Source organism: Callorhinchus milii, unplaced genomic scaffold (genome assembly GCF_018977255.1).
Source record: "Callorhinchus milii isolate IMCB2004 unplaced genomic scaffold, IMCB_Cmil_1.0 Scaffold5, whole genome shotgun sequence".
NCBI classification, from domain to species: Eukaryota; Metazoa; Chordata; class Chondrichthyes; order Chimaeriformes; family Callorhinchidae; genus Callorhinchus; species Callorhinchus milii.
In genome coordinates, this window is record NW_024704746.1 from 4,613,200 (window position 1) to 4,636,705 (window position 23,506).

General features: G+C 56.5%; 2 protein-coding genes across 2 annotated transcripts; both read right to left on the reverse strand.

The window, feature by feature from the left end:
• Positions 1 to 1,066: 1,066 nt before the first annotated feature.
• On the reverse strand, positions 1,067 to 6,112 carry serpinc1 (serpin peptidase inhibitor, clade C (antithrombin), member 1). The gene is made up of 7 exons (XM_007902934.2): positions 5,823 to 6,112; positions 4,888 to 5,242; positions 3,920 to 4,135; positions 2,546 to 2,683; positions 1,874 to 2,267; positions 1,564 to 1,628; positions 1,067 to 1,366 (listed from the first exon to the last, which is right to left on the reverse strand). Exons 2-7 carry the CDS (start codon positions 5,239 to 5,241, stop codon positions 1,187 to 1,189), a joined length of 1,347 nt encoding a protein of 448 aa, XP_007901125.1. The 5' UTR covers position 5,242; positions 5,823 to 6,112; the 3' UTR covers positions 1,067 to 1,186.
• Positions 6,113 to 7,703: 1,591 nt separating this feature from the next.
• LOC103184754 (roquin-1) lies at positions 7,704 to 23,085 on the reverse strand. Its single transcript, XM_042335096.1, is given in 22 exon segments — positions 7,704 to 8,496; positions 9,416 to 9,513; positions 9,730 to 9,876; positions 10,549 to 10,672; positions 11,123 to 11,201; positions 11,312 to 11,525; positions 11,890 to 12,027; positions 12,729 to 12,851; positions 13,175 to 13,515; positions 14,643 to 14,938; positions 16,082 to 16,264; positions 16,367 to 16,479; positions 16,612 to 16,730; positions 16,982 to 17,114; positions 17,602 to 17,802; positions 17,950 to 18,008; positions 18,011 to 18,124; positions 18,286 to 18,531; positions 18,784 to 18,901; positions 19,325 to 19,612; positions 20,011 to 20,147; positions 23,017 to 23,085. Coding segments are annotated over 20 exon segments (3,354 nt in total). The 5' UTR covers positions 19,556 to 19,612; positions 20,011 to 20,147; positions 23,017 to 23,085; the 3' UTR covers positions 7,704 to 8,219.
• Between the last annotated feature and the right edge of the window lie 421 nt (positions 23,086 to 23,506).

The following is a 23,506-nucleotide window of genomic DNA, read 5'->3' on the forward strand; positions in this document are numbered from 1 at the left end:
CACACACACAGCCCCGCCCCCACACACACAGCCCCGCCCCACACACACAGCCCCGCCCCCCACACAGAGCCCCGCCCCCCACACACAGCCCCGCCCCCCACACACACAGCCCCGCCCCCACACACACACAGCCCCGCCCCCCACACTACCCCCACGCACAGCCCCCCCACATAGCCCCGCCCCCCCACACACGGCCCCCACATACAGCCCCACCCCCATACACACATCCCCGCCCCCATACACACAGCCCCGCCCCCCCATGTAGCCCCGCCCCCCCCACAGCCCCGCCACACAGCCCCCACACACAGCCCCACCCCCATACACACACAGCCCGCCCCCATACACACAGCCCCGCCCCCCCATGTAGCCCCGCCCTCCACATAGCCCCGCCCCCCACAGCCCCGCCACACAGCCCCCACACAGCCCCACCCCCATACACACACAGCCCCGCCCCCATACACACAGCCCCGCCCCCCCATGTAGCCCCACCCCCCACAGCCCCGCCACACAGCCCCCACACACAGCCCCACCCCCATACACACACAGCCCCGCCCCCATACACAGCCCCGCCCCCAATCCGTACAATAATAAGTCACGTCTTCAAGCCGTCTCAAGCGTTTCACAGAATATACTGTAAAGTGTAGTGACTGTATGTCGGGAGCGAAACACCTCAGCTAATTGCGCACAGCAATGACCCACAAGCAGTCGTGGGTTGAAGTGACCAAATTATTATTATGTATATTGTTTAAGGAACTTTTACCCTTGGACTAACAACCGGCTTCCTGCTAAACAGAGGTGTGGAGAAAGGAATCTTGCCCAACATAGCGCTGATGGTGATGTTCGGACCCAGACAGGAGCACACACGTGGCTGGTTGCAGAGTCAGAAGTTTATTAAAGTTGTTTCATGTTTTCTGACATCCAGTGTTAGGCTGAGGGTGGATGTGAGGGTGTGGGTGGGGGTAAGGGTGGAATATAGGTGGTGACTGTGGGGTTGAGGGTGATGGTGAGGGTATGGGGGGTGATGGAGCGGGTGGGGGCATGCAGGGTGAGGGTAGGGGTGATGTGGGGGTTTGGGTGTAGGGGGGTGGGGGGGTGACAGTGAGGGTGGGATGGTGCAGTTGAAGGAGTGAGGGAGGGTGGGGGAGGCTGGGGTGAGGATGAGGGTCAGCCCTGTTCTGGGACCTCACTAGATGCTGTCACACGGATCAGAGATGCGTCCCATGAAGACGATGCTGTTGATGCTGACCTCGCGTATGAAGAGCAGGAAGGGAATGTTTGCCATGAAGGTCTCCACTCCTGGCCGGAGCGAGCGGCCCGTCATGTACACTGAGGTCACTGCTGCCGCCTCACTGCCCTCCTCATTCACCTGCCAATCACACCATCACATCGTCACACCACAACCACAAATTACATTCGCACAGCGGGAGGACTTGGGGGGGCAATGGGCGGTGAAGGGTTTGCACTGAGCTGTGGGTTGGTATCGGGAGGGATGGGGGAAGAGGGAGCGGGTCTGTAACCCTGACCTGGGAGTGGATGCAGTGTAAAGGGAGCTTTACTACTTACCTCCAGAAAAGCTTTGTGAAAAGCGTCAGACACGTAGAGACCATCACTTAATCCATCGACCAATCCTGAGAAGAGAAAATAATTATCCTTTGATTGATGTTCTCAGCCTGTGTGTGTGTGGTGGTGGGGGGGGCGAAATGCTGTGCCTGTGTGGGTGTGCTGTGCCTGTGTGGGTGTGCTGTGTACGTGTGCTGTGTACTTGTGCGGTGCCTGTGTACGTGTGCTGTGTATGTGTGCGGTGCCTGTGTGGGTGTGCTGTGTCTGTGTCCATGTGTCCTGTGTGCCTGTACTGCCTCACTGGGGTACACACCCTGCAGGTTGGCTTTCTCCGGGTTGAACAGGTCCAGGAGCCCCATCTCCTGCAGCGATTCCTTCACACTGAAGGAGGTCTGGACACGGAACTTGGGCAGTGTGAGGTCCACAGTCTGCGAGCGCAGGCTGGACAGCCACAGGTCCAGCTTCTCAGTGTTCAGCTTACTCTCCACCTCAAACAGCGAGACCCTGGGCAGCGGCAGCACTAGCACCATGGTGACCTTCCCTGTGCCGTACGGCAGCTCTATTACCTTCACCCCATCTGCGGGGAACCTGCCGAACCTAAAGGATGAGCTCTGGTACATCATGGGCGTCTTGCAGTGACTCGTGGCGTTCCTGTAAAAATCCATGACGGTCGTGACTTCCTTATTAAACGTGGACTTCCACCAGCCCTGTGGGTGGGGGGGAGAGGCGCACATCAGATACTACACAGCAACCAGCATTACCACCCGTACCAACCTACCCCTAACCGCACTGCGTGTGTGTCCCCAGCCCTCCCCTAACCCGCCCCTCACTGCGTGTGTGACCCCAGCCCACCCCTAAACCCCCCCTCACTGTATGGTTCTGACCAGTGTTGGGGGGAGGTCCAGAGGAGGTGGGTGGCAGTGGGAGCAGGGTAGTGAGCAGTGTATGTGTGTGTGTGGGGGGGGGGGGCAGGGGGAACGGGTACCTTGAAGTAGATGGCGTTGACGAGCACCAGTGCGGTGTTGGAAGTCAGGGTATTCTCTGGCACCACGTCCTGGATCCGCTGCTCTGTGTGCTCAGCCACCCAGCCATTAATCACCGCCCGAGCCTGCTCCGGCTGGTACTGTTAGCACAGCACAAGACAGCCCAGCACAGCATAACAGTGTAGCACAACACAGCCCAGCACAACATAACACAGCCCAGCACAAGACAGCCCAGCACAGCATAACACAGTCCAGCACAAGACAGCCCAGCATAACACAGCGTAGCATAACACAGCCCACCACAACATAACACAGCCCAGCACAACACAGCCCAGCATAACACAGCCCAGCACAAGACAGCCCAGCATAACACAGCGTAGCATAACACAGCCCAGCACAAACAGCCCAGCCCAGCATAACACAGCCCAGCACAACACAACACAGCGCAACATGGCCCAGCACAGTATAACATGGCCCAGCACAACACAGCCCAGCATAAGATAGCACAACATAGCAAAACACATTAATAATACTGTACAATACAAATTGCATCTGAATAGTAATCCTTGCCTTTGATACAGTGCCTGATCATGTCTCATACTTCTCTCAAAAGCGCTTCACAGAATATACTGTAAAGTGAATTGACTGTATATTTTGTGGGCGAAACTCAAAATATACATAACATTATTAGATTTTATAGATTACATTGACTGATTGGTAGATTGCATTGATAGATTCCATTAATTTGATAGATATAACTAATTGATAGATTGATTACAGTGTTAGATTGATTACAATATAGTTTGATTGCATTGATTGTGGATTACATTGATAGAATGATTGGTAGATTACATTGATTTGATAAATTGATGGCTTTGATTGACAGATTGCATTGGTTACATTGATAGATAGATGACATTGACAGACAGAAAACATTGAGAATGCCTCAGGCAGGGAGTCGGGTTGTCACAGTCAGGGTGATCAACAAGCCTCGGGTCACCAGTGTAAAACATCTCAAAGGGATTCGCACGCTCAGCTGCTCGCTTTCTCCCCTCACAGTCAGGAGATTGTGAGTTCGAGCCCACATTGGGCACTCTGAGCTCACAGTCCAGACTTGACACTCCAGTGCAGTGCTGGGGGGAGAGAGCGCCGCACTGTCAGAGGTGCCGTCATTCAGAGATTGACCCCAGGTACCCTAATGCCTGGACAGGTGGACGAAAAGACAAGGTCTCAATTCCTGGTACTGTAGCTGACACCCGCTCCGCCCCCCCCCCCCCCCCCGATTAAAGTCTATTTTTGTCTAAAGAAACAGTCTCTACACTGGAGAGAAATTGCTGGTGGCAGACACCTCAATGGCTTCTCTTTCTCCACGTTACCTTGAAGTTGACAGGGATGATCTTGGCGTTGTACACGGCCTGGCTGATGTTCTGGAAAGTCTGGTTGAAGTTCAGAGACTGCTCCCCAAACAGCCTGTTTGCAGACACCAGCTCGGAGGAGCCGTTGATTTTACGGTAAAACCGGCAGTTCAGTTTGGCAAAAAAGTAATGAGTTTGGTCCGAGGTCTTCTCTGCGATCGTGTCAAACTTAAACACCTGGGGGCGGTGGGAGGGCATCATAGTCTCACTCCAATCCAAGGTGGGTTCCCCCCACCACACACACACACAGCCCCCCACCACCACACACAGCCCCCCCACCACACACACACAGCCCCCACCACACACACAGCCCCCACCACACACACACACAGCCCCCCACCACACACACAGCCCCCACCACCACACACACACACACAGCCCCCACCACCACACACACACACACAGCCCCCCACCACACACACAGCCCCCCACCACACACACACACACAGCCCCCCACCACCCACACACACAGCCCCCCACCACCACACACACAGCCCCCCACCACCACACACACAGCCCCCCACCACACACACACACAGCCCCCCACCCACACACACAGCCCCCCACCACACACACACACAGCCCCCCACCACCCACACACACAGCCCCCCACCACACACAACCCCCCACCACCACACACACACACAGCCCCCACCACACACACACACACAGCCCCCACCACCACACACACACACACAGCCCCCACCACCACACACACACAGCCCTCACCACCACACACACACACAGCCCCCCACCACACACACACACAGCCCCCACCACACACACACACAGCCCCCACCACACACACACACAGCCCCCACCACCACACACACAGCCCCCCACCCCACACACACACAGCCCCCCACACACATGCTGGGTGTGAGTTGCCAGGTGGATTGTACGGAGCCACGTGAGTGGCGCTGACTGACCTCTGTGAGCTGGCGCAGGGTATCTCCGCAGGCAGCCAGCTTGGTCATGGCGAAGGCCGTGGAGATGCTGAGTGGCGACAGGAAGATGTTGTTGACAGGCGTGGCGTCCGCTAGGTGCTGGTACAGCCGCAGGGCGAATTGGGTGTTGGCATTGGACAGCGCCCAGAGCCGGGGATTGGTATTTGGGGGGCCCGCGGCTTGTGGGCCCCGCTGGCCAGGGGCCCTGTACTGGCACAGCGGCTGCCCCGGCAACTCACTCAGCCGCGAGGTACAGTGGCTCATGTCAGGGTGTGTGGCCTCAAGAGCCACCGTCACCATCACCAACACCGACACCAGCACAGCTACACCCGGCATCCTGACACAGAACAGAGCAGTCACACCCAGTGCACACACACACACACCCAACATACACACCCTGTGCGCACACCCAGCACGCACCCAACACACACCCAACACACATCCAACACACACCCTGTGCACATATCCAGCACACACCCAACATGCACAACCAGCACACACACACACAAAATACATCCCGTGTGCACACCCAAAATACATCCAGCGCACACACACCCAGCACAGTGCACACTCCCAGCACAGTGCACACTCCCAGCACAGTGCACACCTCTAGCTCCCACCACACACACACACAACACACCCAACACAGGACACACACCCAGTGCACACATCCAGCACGCCCACACAGCGCACACACAGCACTCACACAGCGGGTGCGCATACCCAGTGCGTGCACCCCCCCCCCTCCCAACACGCGCACCCCCTCAGCAGACAAACACGCATGCACACAGTGGACGCACACCCAGCACGCGCACACCCAGAGCGCATATACATATCCAGCGCATGTACATACTCAGTGCATATCAGCCCAATGTACACACACCCAACACACAGGACCTACATCCTTTACTGCTCACCTCTATCGGTAGCTCTCAGTTTCTCTTGTTGTCTCGTCTTTTTCTCTCACCCTGTTTTGCTCTCGATGTCTCTCTCTTTTGCTGTCTGTCTGTGTCTCTGTCTCCCAGTCTGTCTATCGTGCAGGCTCTTTTTCGCTCTCGCTGTCAGGATCTTGGGAGTAAACAGGTCATTGACCCATCTCTCAGATAACAGCACAATGCAAACACCACAGCCCCCAGAGGCAACACACAGCACCGTGTGCGTTTTGTGTTTGTTTGTGGTGTGTCTGTGTTTCCTGTTTGTCCCTCATCCCCTCTGCTCCACTATCGGTGGCCGTGCCTTCACCCTGAAACTCTCACAATCCCCGCCTTGCCCTCTCCTTGACCACCTTCAAATCCCACCAAAAGACCTTTTTGATCGTGCTAATGATCTCCTCCCCACCTCCATCTCCCCGCGGCTCGTTGTCGAGACTCTGTCAAGCGCTCCGAGACACTACCCCACTGCAAGGGCACTCTATAAATGCAAGTTGCTGCTCTTTGTGGGAGTATGGGTGCAACCATTGCTCACAAACTCGGACTCCAGGTAATGCTGAGCCTCAGTTTCCTCATCAGCCAACTGGTGGACATCTGCCTTCAGCGTGGTGGGAGGACCTTTCCAGGACAGGTTATGACGTGCCAGGCACCTTGATGTTCTTGAGGTCCAAGTCCAATTGGTCCTAAAGGTTGCCTTACCCCCTCCCCCCCTTGTCCACACACAGTTACTCTCTCCAGTGCTGAAGCAGATTATTTTTGTATTGTACAAAGGAAAACCAATGTTCACACAGTGAATTCTTTACACAGAAACAGAGCTAGATTCCATGTGGGAAAGAGATATCTCTAAACATTCCAGACTGGAGCATATCAACAACATTTTCAAGAAATTTTTTTTTAACCTTAATTTAAGAAAACTAAACAACAAGCTGAGGTGAGAGAAAAGCAGCGAGGAGTCAGTCTGTCTGTCAGCGCACCTGAGAGTGGGACTTCCCTGTCCCACTGTCAGCAGCCCAGCTACACCCACCCACATCCACACCCAACCACACCTGCACCCACCCAGCCACACCCATACTCAGTCACACCTGCCTTCACCAGGTTACACCCACCCACAGCTATACCCAACCACACCTGCACCCACCCAATCACACCCACCTACATGCAGACACACCCACCTACAGCCAGCCACACCCACCTACACCCAGCCATAACTACACACACAACCAACTACACCCAGCCACACCCATCTACATCCAGCCACAATGACACACACAACCAACTACACCCAGCCACATCCACCTACACCCAGCCACACCGACCTACACCCAGCCACATCCACCTACTCCCAGCCACACTGACCTACACCCAGTCACATCCACCTACACCCAGCCACACCGACCTACACCCAGCCACACCGACCTACACCCAGCCACATCCACCTACTCCCAGCCACACTGACCTACACCCAGTCACATCCACCTACACCCAGCCACAACTACACCCAGCCACATCCACCTACTCCCAGCCACACCGACCTACACCCAGCCACATCCACCTACACCCAGCCACATCCACCTACACCCAGCCACAACTACACACACAACTACACCCAGCCACATCCACCTACACCCAGCCACACTGACCTACACCCAGCCACGCCCACTTACATCCAGCAAAATCACCTACACCCAGCCACACCTAGCTCCACTAACACCCAGCTATGCCCACTGCCGATGAGCCAGGCTGGCCTTAGCCTGGCCGGGCTGAGCTGCCTCAGCAGTGAGTTTCAGGTACATCACGCGGCTGACTTTCTGGCCTGGCACCATGTTGCTGGGCTGTGCGCTGCCTCGCTGGCTCCTCCTCACTTCAAGCAGCGAGAACTATTTCTTTTAAAATAAAAGGTTCATTTATATCAGATAATTAAAAATGACGACCCTCCCCTACAACAACGCTCGAAATCCAAGCAGCCTGCGGGGGGGGGCGGGGGGCCGGGCAGCCAGGCTCCGGGGCACATTCAATGTGAAAGATACGTGAGCCACAGCTGCCCAAACCTACCCAGCCTGGCGCTCGCTCCATGCTCAGCTTACATACAGCGGCCAACACTGGGGGCTTTGATTGGGAAGGGGGGGGGGAACAGCAATGGAGGAGGCGAGAGCAATGGGGGAGAGAAATAAATCGGGGCGGAGCAATGGGGGCAGAGCAACTAGAGGGAAGCAATTAGGGGGGAGCAACCAGGGGAGGGGTAGAAGCCAGCGGAGGGTTAGGGTTTGGGGGGGGGATGTGGGAGGGGCAGAGGTCGGGAGAGTCCTGTCAGTTGTTTCCACTCAGTGGAAAAGCGTCTGGCACGGCTGTGACAGGTTGGTTACAAGGTGAGGTGTTGTCAGCAGATTACTCAGCAATCAGGGGGTGGGAGACCTCACTATGAGCCTCCGCGCACACAGCTCCTACAGTTAGTGAAAGCTGGAGTCCGCGGGGTGGAGGCCGAACACTGTCCGCCCACGGCTGCTGTGTGCCAGGCTGCTGGGCGGGCACAGGCGATGGCGTGGGTGAGGCCCCATTGTGATGGCTGTGACAGCGTTCTCCACTCTCACTGTCTGTCACCAGCGTCAGGGCACTCACTGTCCTCTCAGCGATGAAACTCAGCTCTGCCACCATCGACCCCTCACTGCAGTAACAAGAGCAAAGCATCAGAAACACAGGGCCTGCCCATCACACAGTAATTAGTATTTATATTGCGCCCTTCACACAGAGGAACATCTTGGAGCACTTTGTTTTTGGTTAGCCAGGTATCTGACACATGCGGAAACCTATCACCATACTTATCCAAATATGGTGGAGTATCCAAACCAAGCTGAGAATTCCATGCATTCCCACCTACACATGGAAATTCCAGAGATTGTTGGATTGTTGCAATGGACGCATCCTGCTTACCTAATTCCGGAGAGTTAGGCTTAGGTTGGCAAGAAACAAGGCTTTGGGACCCCAGAGTGTGCGTTAGGGGTAACTGCTGGAGTTAACCAGCTAAAACTGGCAAGGAGTGTGTGAGAGGTCGTGAGTGTATGTGTTGAATCAGCAGGTGGCAGCACAGCTCTGTGAGCCAGTGAAACCCATCACCGTGCTTTACGAATTCCCTCTACGCCACCAACACATGAAAATTACCCGAGTCTGGAAAGGAATGCGCAACTCTCTCCCTGGAAGGACATGTCCTCCTTACCTAATTCTGGAGAGTATTAGGCACAGATTGGCAAGAGCCAAGGGGGTAACTGCTGGAGTCTAACCAGCTAAAATCACATAGCTTGCCATTGATATTGCTGTCTGACGAGCTTTCCCGCTGCTTGTTGAACTAGGATCGCTCTACCCGTTAGAGCTTTGGTTTGCAGGGTTAACAGGAGCTGAGTGGGATGGCTCCTCTGGGCTGTGCTGCCATCAGCAGTGCCCTGGTATACTGCGCGTCCGCATGGCTTAGGAACTGGACTAGAGACCGTCACAGAGGGCTGCTTGATTCCGACATTCCATTGCCAAGCATGGCACCTTGGAGCCAGTTAAGCTGCAGGGCGGGGGTGCCCGGTAGAAGCGGGACTGACCTGTGGGGACGGGGCTGAGAGTCCTGGTTGCCATGTGGTTGGAGCTCGGGGACGTTCTCTGTGGCTCTGCACTGTACGTCCAGCAATGCCCGTCTCTGCTGGGAATACACACAGGGTTACAGCAGCCCCTCCCACTGCCCTTCCCATCACAGACCCGCCCACTACAGCCACCCCTACTGCCCCTCACATTGCCCTTCCCACTGTGGCCCCCTCCCACTGCAGCCCCTTCATTGCCTTCGTCACTGTGCTCCCTCTCACTACCTTTCCCACCGCGGCTTCTCCCACTACCCGCTGTGTGAGCGCTGACTGCTCACCGGCTCCAGCTCCTGCGTGCGTTTGCCGATTTCTCGCTCCACGTGGTACAGCTCACGGCTCAGCTGCTGGCGGGACAGGAGCGGGGAGGGTCCGGTCGGCTGCCAACCCAGTGCCTCCCTCTGCCACAACACCGGCTCCCCGGCAACCTGAAACCAACCGGGCAACACCCATCAACACAGACCGGCACCACAGCACCCTCCCATTACACCCCAACTCACCAACACAGCCCCATAACCTCCCATCAACACAGCCCCATAACCTTCCATTACACCCTAACAGACTCCCGACATCAACACGGAGGTGTCTCTGTTAATATCAGACCATATGGAGGAGTCTCTGTTAGTGTCAGGCCATATAGAGGTGTCACTGTTAATATATACAATGCTCAATGTTACTATCAGACTATATAGAAAAACCAAAGTACATTTATATAGCGCCTTTCACGTCGGGAGACAATCAGTGTTTCGGACACGAGTGGGGTGTCGGGATCGGGGAGGGCAGGGTAGAAGGAGGGTAGCGGAAGGCATTGACGAAGAGGAAGGTATAGAGACTGGTCTTGAAGGAGGCAAGGTAAGGGGCGAGGCAGAAGGACTGTGGGATGGAGTTCCAGAGGGTGGGGGCAGTATGACTGAAGTAAGGAAACCTGCCCAACGTTTCATCCTGCCTGGGAATGCGCTCTCGAGGCAAGTGCTCTAACCACTAAGCTATAGGACTCCAGACGTCACTGATATCAGACTGTATCAATGCGTGAGTGAGTGTGTGTGTGTGGGGTGGGGGGAGGAGGAGTGTGTGTGTGAGAGATGGAACTTGTCACGTACCTCCAGCTGATGTTGGCTGATCTGTTGGTTGACATACTGGAGCTCCAGTCTGAGCCGCTGCCTATCGTTACGTGTTACGTGTTGGTGTGTTTGAGCTGACGTGTCAGTCACACACAGCCTCTCCCTGTACAGAGTACATGCCTGTCACAAGCCAAACCAAACTGAGAATTCCATGCATCCCACCTACACATGGAGATTCCAGAGATAGATTGTTAGGATGGATTGAGCGCTCTCTCCCTGGAGGAACGCATCCTGCTTACCTAATTCCGTAAAGTATTAGGTGCAGTTTACCAAGAGCCAAGGCTGGGGACCTCAGAGTGTGCATTGGGTTATCTGTTGGAGTCTAACCAGCTAAAACCGCATAGCTAGCCATTGAGAGCACCGTCTTGCAAGCTTTCCTGCTGCTGGAATACTGCAGACCTGCCTGGTTCAGGAACCGGACGGGAGACCGTCACAGAGGGCTGGCTCAATTCCAACATTCGTTGCGAGGCATGTTACCTTGGAGCCAGTTCATCTCCGAGGAGATTCCAGTTACCTTCCCGCCTACCTGGATCACAAGAAATAATTTCCTCACCTTTCAACGAGATGCCCCTGAGTGGGGGTGGGGGTGGGGGTGGCACCCCACCCAGCGTGGCTCCTATACGCACTGTAATCTGTGGAGAGATTCACAGCTCAGTGAGCGAGAGACAGCGGTTACCATGGACACTGGCTGCTAACCCGTCTCATAGACAGTGAGGGGGGCAGTGAGTGGTGATGTACGTACCTGCAGTGCTGGTGTGTGTGGTGGGGAGGCCTTGGCCGGGCTGGTAGCTGACATTGGCAGTGCCCGGGCCGGGCTGGTAGCTGGGTTTGGAGGTGCGGGCAATGGCCCCGAACCTGGAGACGGTGGGCAACTCCCCGAAGGGGATGATGGGATCCTCCTCTCTCCCCTCGGCAGGGGCTCGAGGCCCCTCCCCTGCAGCCCGGCTCTCAGCGTCCTGACAACAACAACAACGGAAACTTACACAACGTCTCCCGGCTGACAAAGGACAGTGTGACCTGAGGCCGAGCTGTGGACAGTGAGGGGAGGGGAGCAAAGCCACGGTTGACGGTTGAAGAGGAAAGTCTTCAGTTGTGATTTGAAGATGAGCAAAGAGGGAGCGAGACAGGAGGCCTGAGGCAGAGATCCAGGGAGCAGAGGCCACCAACGAGAGACTTGGGATGGGGGAGGGGAGATTCTGTGGGGATTAAACATTCTGGTCAACCGGCAGAGACTGAACAATGTGACCCATGCCCCCACTCTCTTCCCCCTGCCCTCTCCAAGTCCGAGTGAGTGAGAGAACGAGTCTGAGTGAGCCTCACCATGGTCACGGCGACGGGCACCATCTCCTTGGGATGACTGTCTTTGCCGCCGATATACGATCCGATGGTGTCACATGACCAGGGCGAGTACTCGTGGGCCTTATAATGGCTGTTGGCTTTCACATCATCATCTGCACACTGAGCACACACACAGCGTGAGACCCACTGACACACACGGCATGAGACCCACTGCGTTCACTCATTATCAGCGCAGGTTTCAGGCTGAAGTAAAGGTTAGGATAAATAGCAGTGATTTGACAAGATCCTGTGGTCCTGTGAACCTCCTTCAACAGATGTTACAGGTATGGTTGGTTAAGAGTGTTTGATAGTAAACAACAACAACGACAAAAGGACTCCCAAGGCGCCGGACAATCAGGGTTTCGGACCCGAGCTGATGGTCAGGATCGATAAGGGTGGCGGGCAGAGGGGAAGGAGGGTGACCAAAGGCACAGTCAAAGAGGAAGGTCTTGAGATTGGTCTTGAAGGAGGCAGGGGAGGGGGCGAGGTGGAGGGAATGCGGGTTGGAGTTCCAGAGGGTGCAAGGCTGGAAGTGAGTTCTCACATGTCTGTCCAAATCACATCTACGATCAGCATTAGTGGTAATGAGCATCACAATGCTCCTCAGCACCGTGTCCCCAGACAAACCTGACCTAAACCTCACAACCTCACTGCTTAACCATACACACCCTCAGTCACTGCCTAACCATATACACCGTCAATCACTGCCTAACCACACGCACCCTCACTATCTCACCACACAGCACAGGCAGAGTGTGGGACAGTAGGGGGGAGGCTGGAGCTGGCGAACAGACTTTGGGGACAGACAGACAGGCACTGACCTGGGGATATGTGGCCAAGGGGAAGGATGGGGGTGAGACACTGCGACGCTCCTTGAGTTGAGCCATCAGCTCATTCCTGCGACGGTGAAGATAGTCCAGAGAGGGTGTCCGTCCATGGGGGTCCTACACACAGTGACACACACCGTCACACATACTGACACACACATCCTCACACACAGTCACACACACCATCACACACTGTGACACACACACCTTCACACAGTGACACACACCCTCACACAGTGTGACACACCATCACACACACCGTAACTCACACTGACACAGTGACACATCGTCACACACCCTCACACACACAATCAGACAGTGACACACACACTCACACAGTGATACACATTCTTATACAGTGACACACATCCTCACACGCAGTGACACAATCTGACATACCCGACACACAGTGAAACATACCATCACACACAGTCACATACCCTATAGTGTGGTCTCAGGTGCCGGTGGTGTGGGCTGGTCCCAGTGTAGTAATTGTCATGAGTGTAGGGGTCCCTGGGCTCCGGCCGGTAGCGGGAGACTGGGTGTTGGATGTCCTCACTGGGGTAGGGAGTGGGAGCCGGGTATGCTCGGTGCTCCTGACAGTGTGGGGGGAGGGGCTGTGGCAGGGGGTATGGGGGAGCCAGCGGGTACGGTGCGCTGCCCATCCTGTCCGTGTAAGCCACATACTGGTCCCGGTAGCCAGGCTCTGCCATGCTGCTCGGCCCCCGGTAATGTGGTACATAGGCCGTGAGTGGCCCCGAGGCGGGGGGGTAATACAGGCCTACAGAGAGAAATACGCAGTCACTACACCACCACAATCAGTCACTGCACCTCTAGTTACCTCCACACAGTCAATACACCCTTACAGTGACATTACCCCCACAGTCAGTCTCTACAACTATTCTCCGGGGCTGGGGGGGCGGTGGGTGGGAGGTAAGCAGTCTCCTTGGAGCTGAGCTGGTTCCAAGGTGACATGCTTGGTAACGGAATTTCGGAATCGCGCCAGCCTTCTGTGGCGGTCTCTAGTCCGGTTCCTGAGCCAGGCGGATCTGCAATATTCCAGGGCGCTGCTAACAGCACAGCCCAGCCTGGCTCATCAGCAGGACCTGAAAGGGCAGACCAATCACTGGGACAGGGAGTCAACCAACTCAACTTCCGTTAACCCTGCAAGCCAAAGCCCTACTAGATTGGGTGGTCCTAGCTGAACAAGCAGCGGGAAAGCTTGCCGGACAGCGATATTAATGGCAAGCTATGCAGTTTTAACTGGTTAGACTACAGCAGTTATCCCATCACATACTCATGGGTCCCCAAGCCTTGGTTCTTGCCAACCTGCGCCTAATAAGTTTTGGAATTAGGTAAGCAGGATGCATCCCTTCAGAGAAAAGAGTATGAATTCCATTCTAACAATCTATCTTGGATTTCCATGTGTGGGTGGAATGCATGGAATTCTCAGCTTAGTTTGGATACTCTTTTTAAGCATAGTAATGGGTTTCCGCATGTGTTAGATCAAAAAAAATCAGTCACTACACTACCTACAGTAAGTCACTCCATGCTCACAATTACTAATACAGGGGTTTGGGGTGGGTTATATATAGAGGGTGACCAAAAAGTCATGATACCATTACAGTATCTAATAAGTTGTCAAGAATTTGTTTTAGACATTAGGGTACATATCACAACTTTTTGGTCACTCTATAGAATAATAGGTCCTTGGAGTGAGTTACAGACTGGAGTCTAATTCAGAATCATCTTGACTGCCCCTAGTGGTGGTGATGGGGAGTGCAAGAGCTGTAAACACTGCACCCAGTGGTGGCAATTGGGAGTGTGAGAGCTGACAATACTGCCCCCAGTGGTGGCGATGGGGAGTGCTAGAGTTGCAGTCACATTCAGAGTGCAGGGATTGCATACTGGGGTGATAGGCCGCTGGTTTGTAGGGAGCAGTGGAACCGCGCGGGTCCTGGTAGTAAACATCTGGCTGCTGTGCAGAACCTCGGAGGTCCTGGTAGTAAACGTCTGGCTGCTGTGCAGCGCCTCGGAGGTCCTGGTAGTAAACATCTGGCTGGTGTGCGGGGGGGTACATGTGTGACCCCCGAGGTACCAGTTGTGTGTGCTTGGAGGCTGGCACAGGGGGCAGGTCAGGTGCCACTCGGGACTGAATGCTCGGCGGCACGGCCCCCAGCGAGCGCTTGGCTGGCATTTCCACTCTGCTGGGACACAGAAACAGGCATTACTCCGCAACCATCACTGCACCGTCTGAGTGACACAAGGTGTGTATGTGACACAGTGTGGTGTGTGTGAGACGCAGGGTGGTGCATGTGAGACACGGGTTGGGGTGTGTGTGAGACACAGGGTTACCATGAACCTCTCTCTATCCACTGGCACTGTTGCCATCCCCTTAAACACAGCTGTCATCACTCTCATCCTCAAAAAACCTTCACTTGACCCGTATCTGTTCTCTAACTACCGTCCCATCTTCAACCTTCCTTTCCTAGGTCATGGAACGAGTCGTTGTATCCCAGCTTTGCACTTTCCTAACCCACCATTCCTTGCTTGAACCTCTCCAATCAGGTTTCCGACAGCCTGGTCAAAATTATGATTGATATCTGTCCATTTGTGACCAGGGTTCTCTTTGTCTCCACGTCCTTCACAATATTTCTTCCACCTTCGATTCTGTTGATCACTCTATCCTCCTCCACTACCTATCCTCTCAACTCTACCTTCACGGTTCTGTCCTTGCCTGGTTTCACTGTTACCCATTATCTCCACCTTGTATCCACGAATGGTTTCTCCTCCAGTACTCACACCGTCTCCTGCGACGTTCCTCAGGGCTCTGTCCTTGGTTCCCTCCTCTTTAATATCTATATGCTATCGCTCAGGGATATCATCCGCAGACATGGGGTGAACTTCCACATGTATGCAGATGACACTCAACTCTATCTTTCTGCTTCCACCTTCGACTTCAGGACCACTGCTGTCCTGACAGAATGTCTGTCAGACATCAATAATAATAATCAAGTCCTGGATGAGAGCTAACTTTCTACAGTTGAACGTTGACAAGACCGAGGCTCTCCTGATTGACTCCCATGAGCGTCTCAACACCTCAGACGCTGACAGCATCACCATCCATGGATGCATACTCTACATCAGTGAGCCAGTCCGGAACCTTGACTGCCAACCATGACCATGTGTAGTGGGGGGGATTGGTGAGTGTCGGGATGGTTCGTGTGTGGGGTGTGTGTGTATGAGGCGGAGGGGGCAGTCCGCGTGTGTGTGTGTGTGGTGATGGGGTGTGACGGTGTGAGTGCAGGCGGTACAATGTGTGTCGGTGGGGAGGGGATGGAGCTCACGTGGGGCTAATGCTCAGCTCCAGATTTCCATCACAGTTGCCATCATTGCCGTGGGAGCCGATATTATGGCTGTCGTTGCTGGGGGTAACCGTGCTGTGGGGCGGTCCAGAGCTGGGCGGGGCCAGGGCTGTCGGGGGGGCAGCCAGCCGGCACACAGTACCCCGCCTGGTCCTCACCCGAAACCTGTGGGCATGTCACACACACCGTCAGCGTACGCCAACTGCACCGCGCACGCCAGCCGCACCGCGCACTACCAGCACGTGCCAGCCACACGCTAACACTCACCTCTCCAGCTCCTCCTGTGAATGAGCGAAGGTACAGCTGACTCCGCGCGGGCAGCCCCCGCCCTGCCGCAGGTCCCGGCACACACTGGTCTTGTACTTGCTGCTCTGGGCAGGCTGTGCCAACACAACACACCAGCTCAGCCTGACGCCCTGTCATCACCAACCCCCAGCCCCCTCCCCAACCTCAACCCCCTGCCCAACCCCTTCCCCCAGTTTCCTCCCCAAACCCCCTCCCCTGCCCATTACCTGCTGGGGGTCTGTGGCTCTCTTGCTGTGGTTGAGGATGAAGTCCCCCAGACCCTGCACCACCGTCTTCACAGCCACCAGACCAGCCTCCAGCTGCTCCCAGCTCAGTCCCCGCACCTCTGTTCATCACACAAACAAGTGTTAGAGTGGTCCCTAACCCCCCCAATCCCCAGGTTGAGAGAGGGAGTGCTGGGCACTGTAATGTGTGTTTGTGTGTGTGTGTGTGAAGGGCAGCTCGGGGCAGCCCTGGGCACTGTGTGTGTGTGTGTGTGTGTGTGTGAAGGGCCGCTTGGGGCAGCCCTGGGCACGGTACGCGTGTGTGAGCGCGCGCGCGGGAGGGGGGAGAGACGGGGACAGTGACTGGCAGTACCTGGACTTGGATCGATGTTTGCCAGTCTCTCCAGGTGGGGTCGGAGTTGGGTGAGATTGGCCGGGTCTCCCGTGCGCTGCAGGGCAATGGTCAGCTCCTGTACACTCTGAGCAAAGGAGGCTGGCGTCTGCAACTGATGAGAGAGCAGTGAATGCCCTCTGCCAGCCCTGACCCCAGCCGCTAGCTCTAACCCCCCCACTTCAGCCCCCAGCCCTCAGAACACCCGGGCCCCAACCCCCGGCTCTTTTTGGCAAATAGACATGCCCATTGTGTCAGCCTGGCACAGTGGTAGCACTCTCTCCTCTAAGTGAGAAGGTTGTGGGTTCAAGCCCCACATCAGGACTTGGAATCACATAGTGTAAGCTGACTCCAGTGCAAAGTTACTGCATCAATGGCCAGGCCTAAAGAGCATGTGGTCACCACCAACTTGATTGGAACAGAAAAGCTACTTGTAATAGGAAAGTCAGAGAATAACACTTGCATTTGGTATTGCACCTTATCACGTATGAAGGACGTTTCAAAGCGCTTCACCGGATTTACTGCGAAATGGAGGGACTATGCGTTTGAAAGAACCTGTGATCGTTCAAAAACGTAAAACATTTACCAGGCTGCTGTCTCACCTTGTCTATGATGGACTGCATGTGGGACTTGTGGGAGAGGTCTCCGTACAGCAGAGAGGACCACTGGTCGGGGGCAATGCGGAGGCCGGCTTCCATGGCGATCTGAACAATCTGCGAGTCGTGCTCACGCCGCAGAGCCTCATACACACGGAATTCCTCCTTCAGCTGCATCAGCGAGGAGTCCTCATCCCGCTTGGTAACCTACAGCCACGACAGCCATACAGTTACCGCCTGCGCCAGAGCAGGGCTCGACTGTACAGTCACCTCCCTGCCCCCACCCCGGCCCGCTCCTCCACCTGTGTCCCCCACCTCCCCCAGCCGAGCCCCCCACCCCGCCCACGTACTGACCTGGAAGCAGGAGGCCCGGTACAGGAGCTGCACCACGTGGCCGATGCTGGTTTTCGAGGCTGTGGGAAGCGAGGCTCCAGCCTCTGTACAGCAAACAGCACCAACACCTTCCTGCACAACGCCGAGCCGTCCTCCAGGGCCAAAAGCACCAGCTTCACAGCCTCCTCCTGCATCGCTGGGCACACAGACACCCCATCAGACAGTGAGAGACTATCACCCAGTGACTGAGAGAGATCCACGTTGCGCGACCCTGGGCAACGCTGTCCCGGCCTGGGCTGTCCCGGCCTGGGCTGTCCCGGCCTGGGCTGCGCTGTCCTGGCCTGCGCTGCGCTGTACCTGGTCCCAGGAACTGACAGCCCCTGGCCCTCACGGCTGCCCACAGGTTGGCTGAGAGTTGCTGCGGGTTCTGGTGTTGGAGGATGAGTTCGGTGACGGTTCTCTCGCCCAGTGACCGTGCCGCCCGCATAGCACGAGCCCGGCCCTCCTCCTCCACCAGCTGGCAGTGCAGCAGTGTCACCAACTTCCGCTGCACCGGCCGGCTAAGTGCGCTCTGTGTTCCTGCACCAGCACCGGGGCCCGTACCTGTAACCACACACAGGAAGGAATCTGACGCGGCAAAGCATGTCGGTGTGAAGCGGAGCCTGTTGCAACGGAGCTTGTCAGGGGTGGAGTATGTTGGGCAAGGTGGAGTCTGTCAGGGCGGGTTCTGTCAGGGCGGGGTCTGTTAGGCGGGGTCCGGGATCTGTCAGGGTAAAGTCTGTCAATTTGATTTGGAAGCAATGTCGTCCTTTTGGGTGCCGTGCTGACTTTTTGGGTGGGTGTTGGCCCACTTACCTCGGGTGCCACTGAGCGGCTTCAGGTAGAGCGCCAGCTCCTCCACACACTTCCTGGCTACCTCATAGTGCCCGCTGGCCTCCGCCCCTGGCCCCAGCCCACACTGCAGCTCCGACACCTGCACATCACAGTATATAACACAATCACCCACAAACACCATTGGGACCCCCACCCCCTTCATAACTCCACACATCATCAGCCCCCTCATATAGCCCCCACTCCCCACCTCACTCCCCTCATACCCCCCCCCACACACACACCCCAACCCCCTCATACCCCACAGCATCACCCCCCTCATACCCCTCCCACATCATCAAGCCCCTCATATCCCCACACACATCATCAATACCCCTCATACACCCACCTCTAATACACCCCCACGCCTCATACACCCCCACAGGCAGGGTGGGGGCGGTAAGGCGGGATGGGAGGGGAAGGCGGGGTGAGAGGGTGGGAGGCGGCAAGGTGAGGGGGGAATGAGGGGTGAAGTGAGGGGGGGGGGTGAGAAGGGGCAGGGTGAGTGGGGACATGTCTTGCTGACCTGAGCCCCCACCAGTTGCAGTAGGGCGGAGTTGACGGGCAGCTTGTCGATGTGTGTGTTGATGGTTGTGTGGTCGAAGGGACAGGCTTTGCGGTGGAGGTTGTTGAGGCAGATGGAGCAGAGTGTGTGGCCACAGCCCAGACTGATGGGCTTGCGTACATTCTCATCGAAAGTTCGGCAGCAGATTGGGCACGAGAGGAAGTCAGTCCATTGAGGAGCCTGAACAGGCATGGTGACACTCCACACCAGGGCTCAGCACATCAGCTCACACAGTGCCTCATCCATCACCTGCCACACATACAGCACGTCAACAAGGCCCTCTAGTGAGCACTTCAGGGGGTCATCACCTGCTTTCCTCTCCCCCCTCATACACACAGTCACTCCTCTCCTCCCATATACACACTGGCACCCCTTTCCTCACACACACAGTCACTCTTCTCTTCCCACACACACAGTCACATGCCCCCGCACACACAGTCAACTCATACACCCCCCACACACACAGTCAACCCCCACCGCACCCCCGCGGCATGCAGCCCCACACCCTCACAGCACACGCAGCTCACCCTCACCCCCCTGCACACATAAACACAGACCCCACTCAACCCCCCACCCCACACATCCTCGGCACACAGCCCCCATGCCGTCCCAGGTAAGTTCAGTGTGTGACTCCAAAGGAGACTCACCGAGCTGCACTGCGGTGCCTCGCAGCCGTCAGAGTTCAGAGCGCAGTGGGGAGAGCTGGCCGTGGGGGGCAGTGGGCAAACCCTCAGCCACACACATCAGACAGCAGTCAGGGCTTCAACCAGCTTCAGCGGTCCTGCTTTAGGGACACATGTGTGAGAATGAGGTTAGATTAGGGGAATGGGGTGGGGAGAGAGTGAGTTAGATTGGTGGGAGTGAGGGGAGAGTGCAGTTAGATTGGGGGAAGTGAGGAGAGAGTGAGTTTTTGGGGGTAATTTGGGTCTCGTTGAACTGGCTCCAAGGTGACATGCTCGGCAACAGAATGTTGGAATCGAGGCAGTCCTCCATGAAGGTCTCTAGTCTGGTTCCTGAGGTCGATGGGTCCACAGTACTCCAGGGCACTGCTGATGACAGCCCAGCCTGGCTCATCGGCATAACCTTGAAGGGCAGACCCGTCACAGGGGGCAGGAGATCATCCCATTCAGCTCCTGTTAACCCTGCTAGCCAAAGCCCTAGTGGGTAAACAGTGGGCAGCGGGAAAGCTTACCGGACAGTGCTCTCAATGGCAAGCTATGCAGTTTTAACTGATTAGACTCCAGCAGTTATCCCAACACACACTGTTGGGTCTCTAAGCCTTGGCTCTTGCCAACCTGCGTCTAATACTTTCCGAACTTGAGTAAGCAGGATGCGTCCCTCCAGCAGGACCACCCTCCCTGTTGAGGTGTTGACCTGCAGGGTTAACAGGAGCTGAGTGCGGAGAATCCCTGCGTATGTGAGAGTGTGTGTGACTGAGTTTGTCTGAGGGTGTATATGTCGCAATGTGTATGTCAGGATATGTGTCCCAGTTTGTGAGGGTGTCCCCCCCAGTGTGTGAGGGTGTATGTCTCAGTGTGTGTGTGTGTCTCAGTATGTCTGTGTGGGTGTGTGTCTCAGTGTGTGAGGGTGTGTGTCAGTGTGTGTGAGGGTGTGTGTGGTTGGGGGGGGGTATCAGTGTGTGTGAGGGTGTGTGTTAGGTTGTGTGTGTGGGTGGGTGTGTCAGTGTGTGTATTGGGGTGTATGTGTCAGTGTGTGTGTTGGGGTGTATGTGTGTGGGGGGGTGGGGAGGTGTCAGTGTGTGTGTGTGTGTGGGGTGTCATTGTATGTGTTGGGGTGTGTGTGTCACACTATACACACGCCCTGCTTGTCGAACTTCCCAACTCCTCCCTCCACAGGCTGGTTAATCCAGATAATCCACAACTCTGCAGCCCGTCCTCTCCCGCACCAAACTCCGTGACCCCATCTCCCCCACTCTCGCCCGACTCCATTGGCTCCCTATCCTTCAGAGGATCCAGTTCAAGATCCTGGTCCTCACCTACAAAGCCCTCCTTGGCCTCGCCCCACCCTACCCCTGCGACCTCCTAACCCCCTACCAACCCGCCCGTTCCCTCCGCTCAGCCGACTCTGGCTCCACGTCCCCCGAACCTACCCACCCCACCACTGGCGGGAGAGCCTACAACCACTCTGCCCCCAACCTCTGGAACTCCATTCCCCTCGCCCCCTCCTTAGCCTCCTTCAAGTCCCGCCTCAATACCCTCCCCTCCGACCATGCCATTGGTTTTTCCCCCCTCCCATATCCCCCCAACCCCAGCTCGGGTCTGAAATGCTGTATACTGTCCAGCGCCTTGGGACGTCCTCCCAACATGAAAGGCGCCATACAAATGTAATCTTGTTGTTGTTGTGTCAGTGTGTGTCATTGAGGGTGTCAGTGTGGGTCAGTGTGTGTTAGGGTACGTGTGTGTTAGGGTGTGTGTGTGGGTGTCAGTGTGTGTGAGGGTGGGTGTGTCAGTGTGTGTTTTAAGGTGTGTGTCAAGGTGTGTGTGGGGGTGTATGTGTGTGTGGGGGGGGATGTCAGCGTGTGTGTTAGGGTATGTGTGTGTCAGGATGTATGTGGGGGTGTCAGTGTGTGTGTCAGGGTGTGTGTGTTAGTGTGTGTGTGGTGGGGGGGGTGTGTGGGGGGTGTCTGTGTGTGTTAGGATATGTGTGTGGGGTGTCAGTGTGTGTGAAGGTGTGCGTGGGGGTGTGAAGGGGGTGTCAGTGTGTGTGAGGGTATGGGTTTCAGTGTGTGTAGTGGGGGTGTGTGTCATTGTGTGTGTGAGGATGTGTGTGGGGGCGTGTCAGTATGTATGTCAGGGTGTGTGTCAGTGTGTGTGGGGATGTGTGTGTGTAGGGGGGGGGCAGTGTGTGTGAGGGTGTGTGTGGGGGGGTCAGTGTGTGTGAGGGTGTGTGGGGGGGGGGTCAGTGTGTGTGAGGGTGTGTGTGGGTGTGTGTGTGGGGGGGGTCAGTGTGTGTGAGGGTGTGTGTTGTGTGGGGGGGTCAGTGTGTGTGTGGGGGGTGTGGGTGGGGTGTGTGTGTGTGGGGGGGGTCAGTGTGTGGGGTGTGTGGGGGGGGTCAGTGTGTGTGGGTGTGTGTGTGGGGGGGGGTCAGTGTGTGGGGTGTGTGGGGGGGTCAGTGTCTGTGGGGGTGTGTGTGGGGGGGTCAGTGTGTGTGAGGGTGTGTGGGGGGGGGGGTCAGTGTGTGTGAGGGTGTGTGGGGAGGGTCAGTGTGTGTGTGGGGGGGGTCAGTGTGTGTGAGGGTGTGTGTGGGGGGGTCAGTGTGTGTGAGGGTGTGTGGGGGGGGTCAGTGTGTGTGAGGGTGTGTGTGGGTGTGTGTGTGTGTGGGGGGGTCAGTGTGTGGGGGTGTGTGTGGGGGTCAGTGTGTGTGTGGGGGGGGTCAGTGTGTGTGAGGGTGTGTGTGGGTGTGTGTGTGGGGGGGTCAGTGTGTGGTGTGTGGGGGTCGTGTGGGGTGTGTGGGGGTAGTGTGTGGGGGTGTGTGTGGGGTCAGTGTGTGGGGTGGTGTGTGGGGGTCAGTGTGTGTGTGGGGTCAGTGTGTGTGAGGTGGCAGGTGTGTGTGGGGGTGTGTGTGGGGGGGGGTCAGTGTGTGGGTGTGTGTGTGTTCAGCTGAAGTCCTGACCTCAGGCCGCGGCTACTCACCTCCACCAGTACCCCTCAGCGCCTCATACACAGCCCCGGCCTCACACACACAGCCCCGGCCTCACACACACACACAGCCCCGGCCTCACACACACAGCCCCGGCCTTACACACACACTGACCCCCCCACACACACACACAGCCCCGGCCTCACACACACACACAGCCCGGCTTCACACTCACACTGACCCCCCCACACACACACAGCCCCGGCCTCACACACACACACAGCCCCGGCCCTACACACAGCCCCGGCCTCACACACACAGCCCCGGCCTCACACTCACACACACACACAGCCCCGGCCTCACACACACAGCCCCGGCCTCACACTCACACACACACACAGCCCCGGCCTCACACACACAGCCCCGGTCTCTCTCACACACAGCCCCGGCCTCACACTCACACTGACCCCCCCACACACACACACAGCCCCGGCCTCACACACACACACAGCCCCGGCTTCACACTCACACTGACCCCCCCAC

Coding starts and splice junctions, on each gene's coding strand:
- serpinc1 (XM_007902934.2), bottom strand. CDS start 5,241: ATGCCGGGTGTAGCTGTGCTGGTGTCGGTGTTGGTGATGGTGACGGTG. Junction 4,136..4,887: donor CCCTGCGCCAGCTCACAGAG/GTCAGTCAGCGC, acceptor CACCGCCCCCAG/GTGTTTAAGTTTGACACGAT. Junction 1,629..1,873: donor GGAGAAAGCCAACCTGCAGG/GTGTGTACCCCA, acceptor TTCTCTTCTCAG/GATTGGTCGATGGATTAAGT.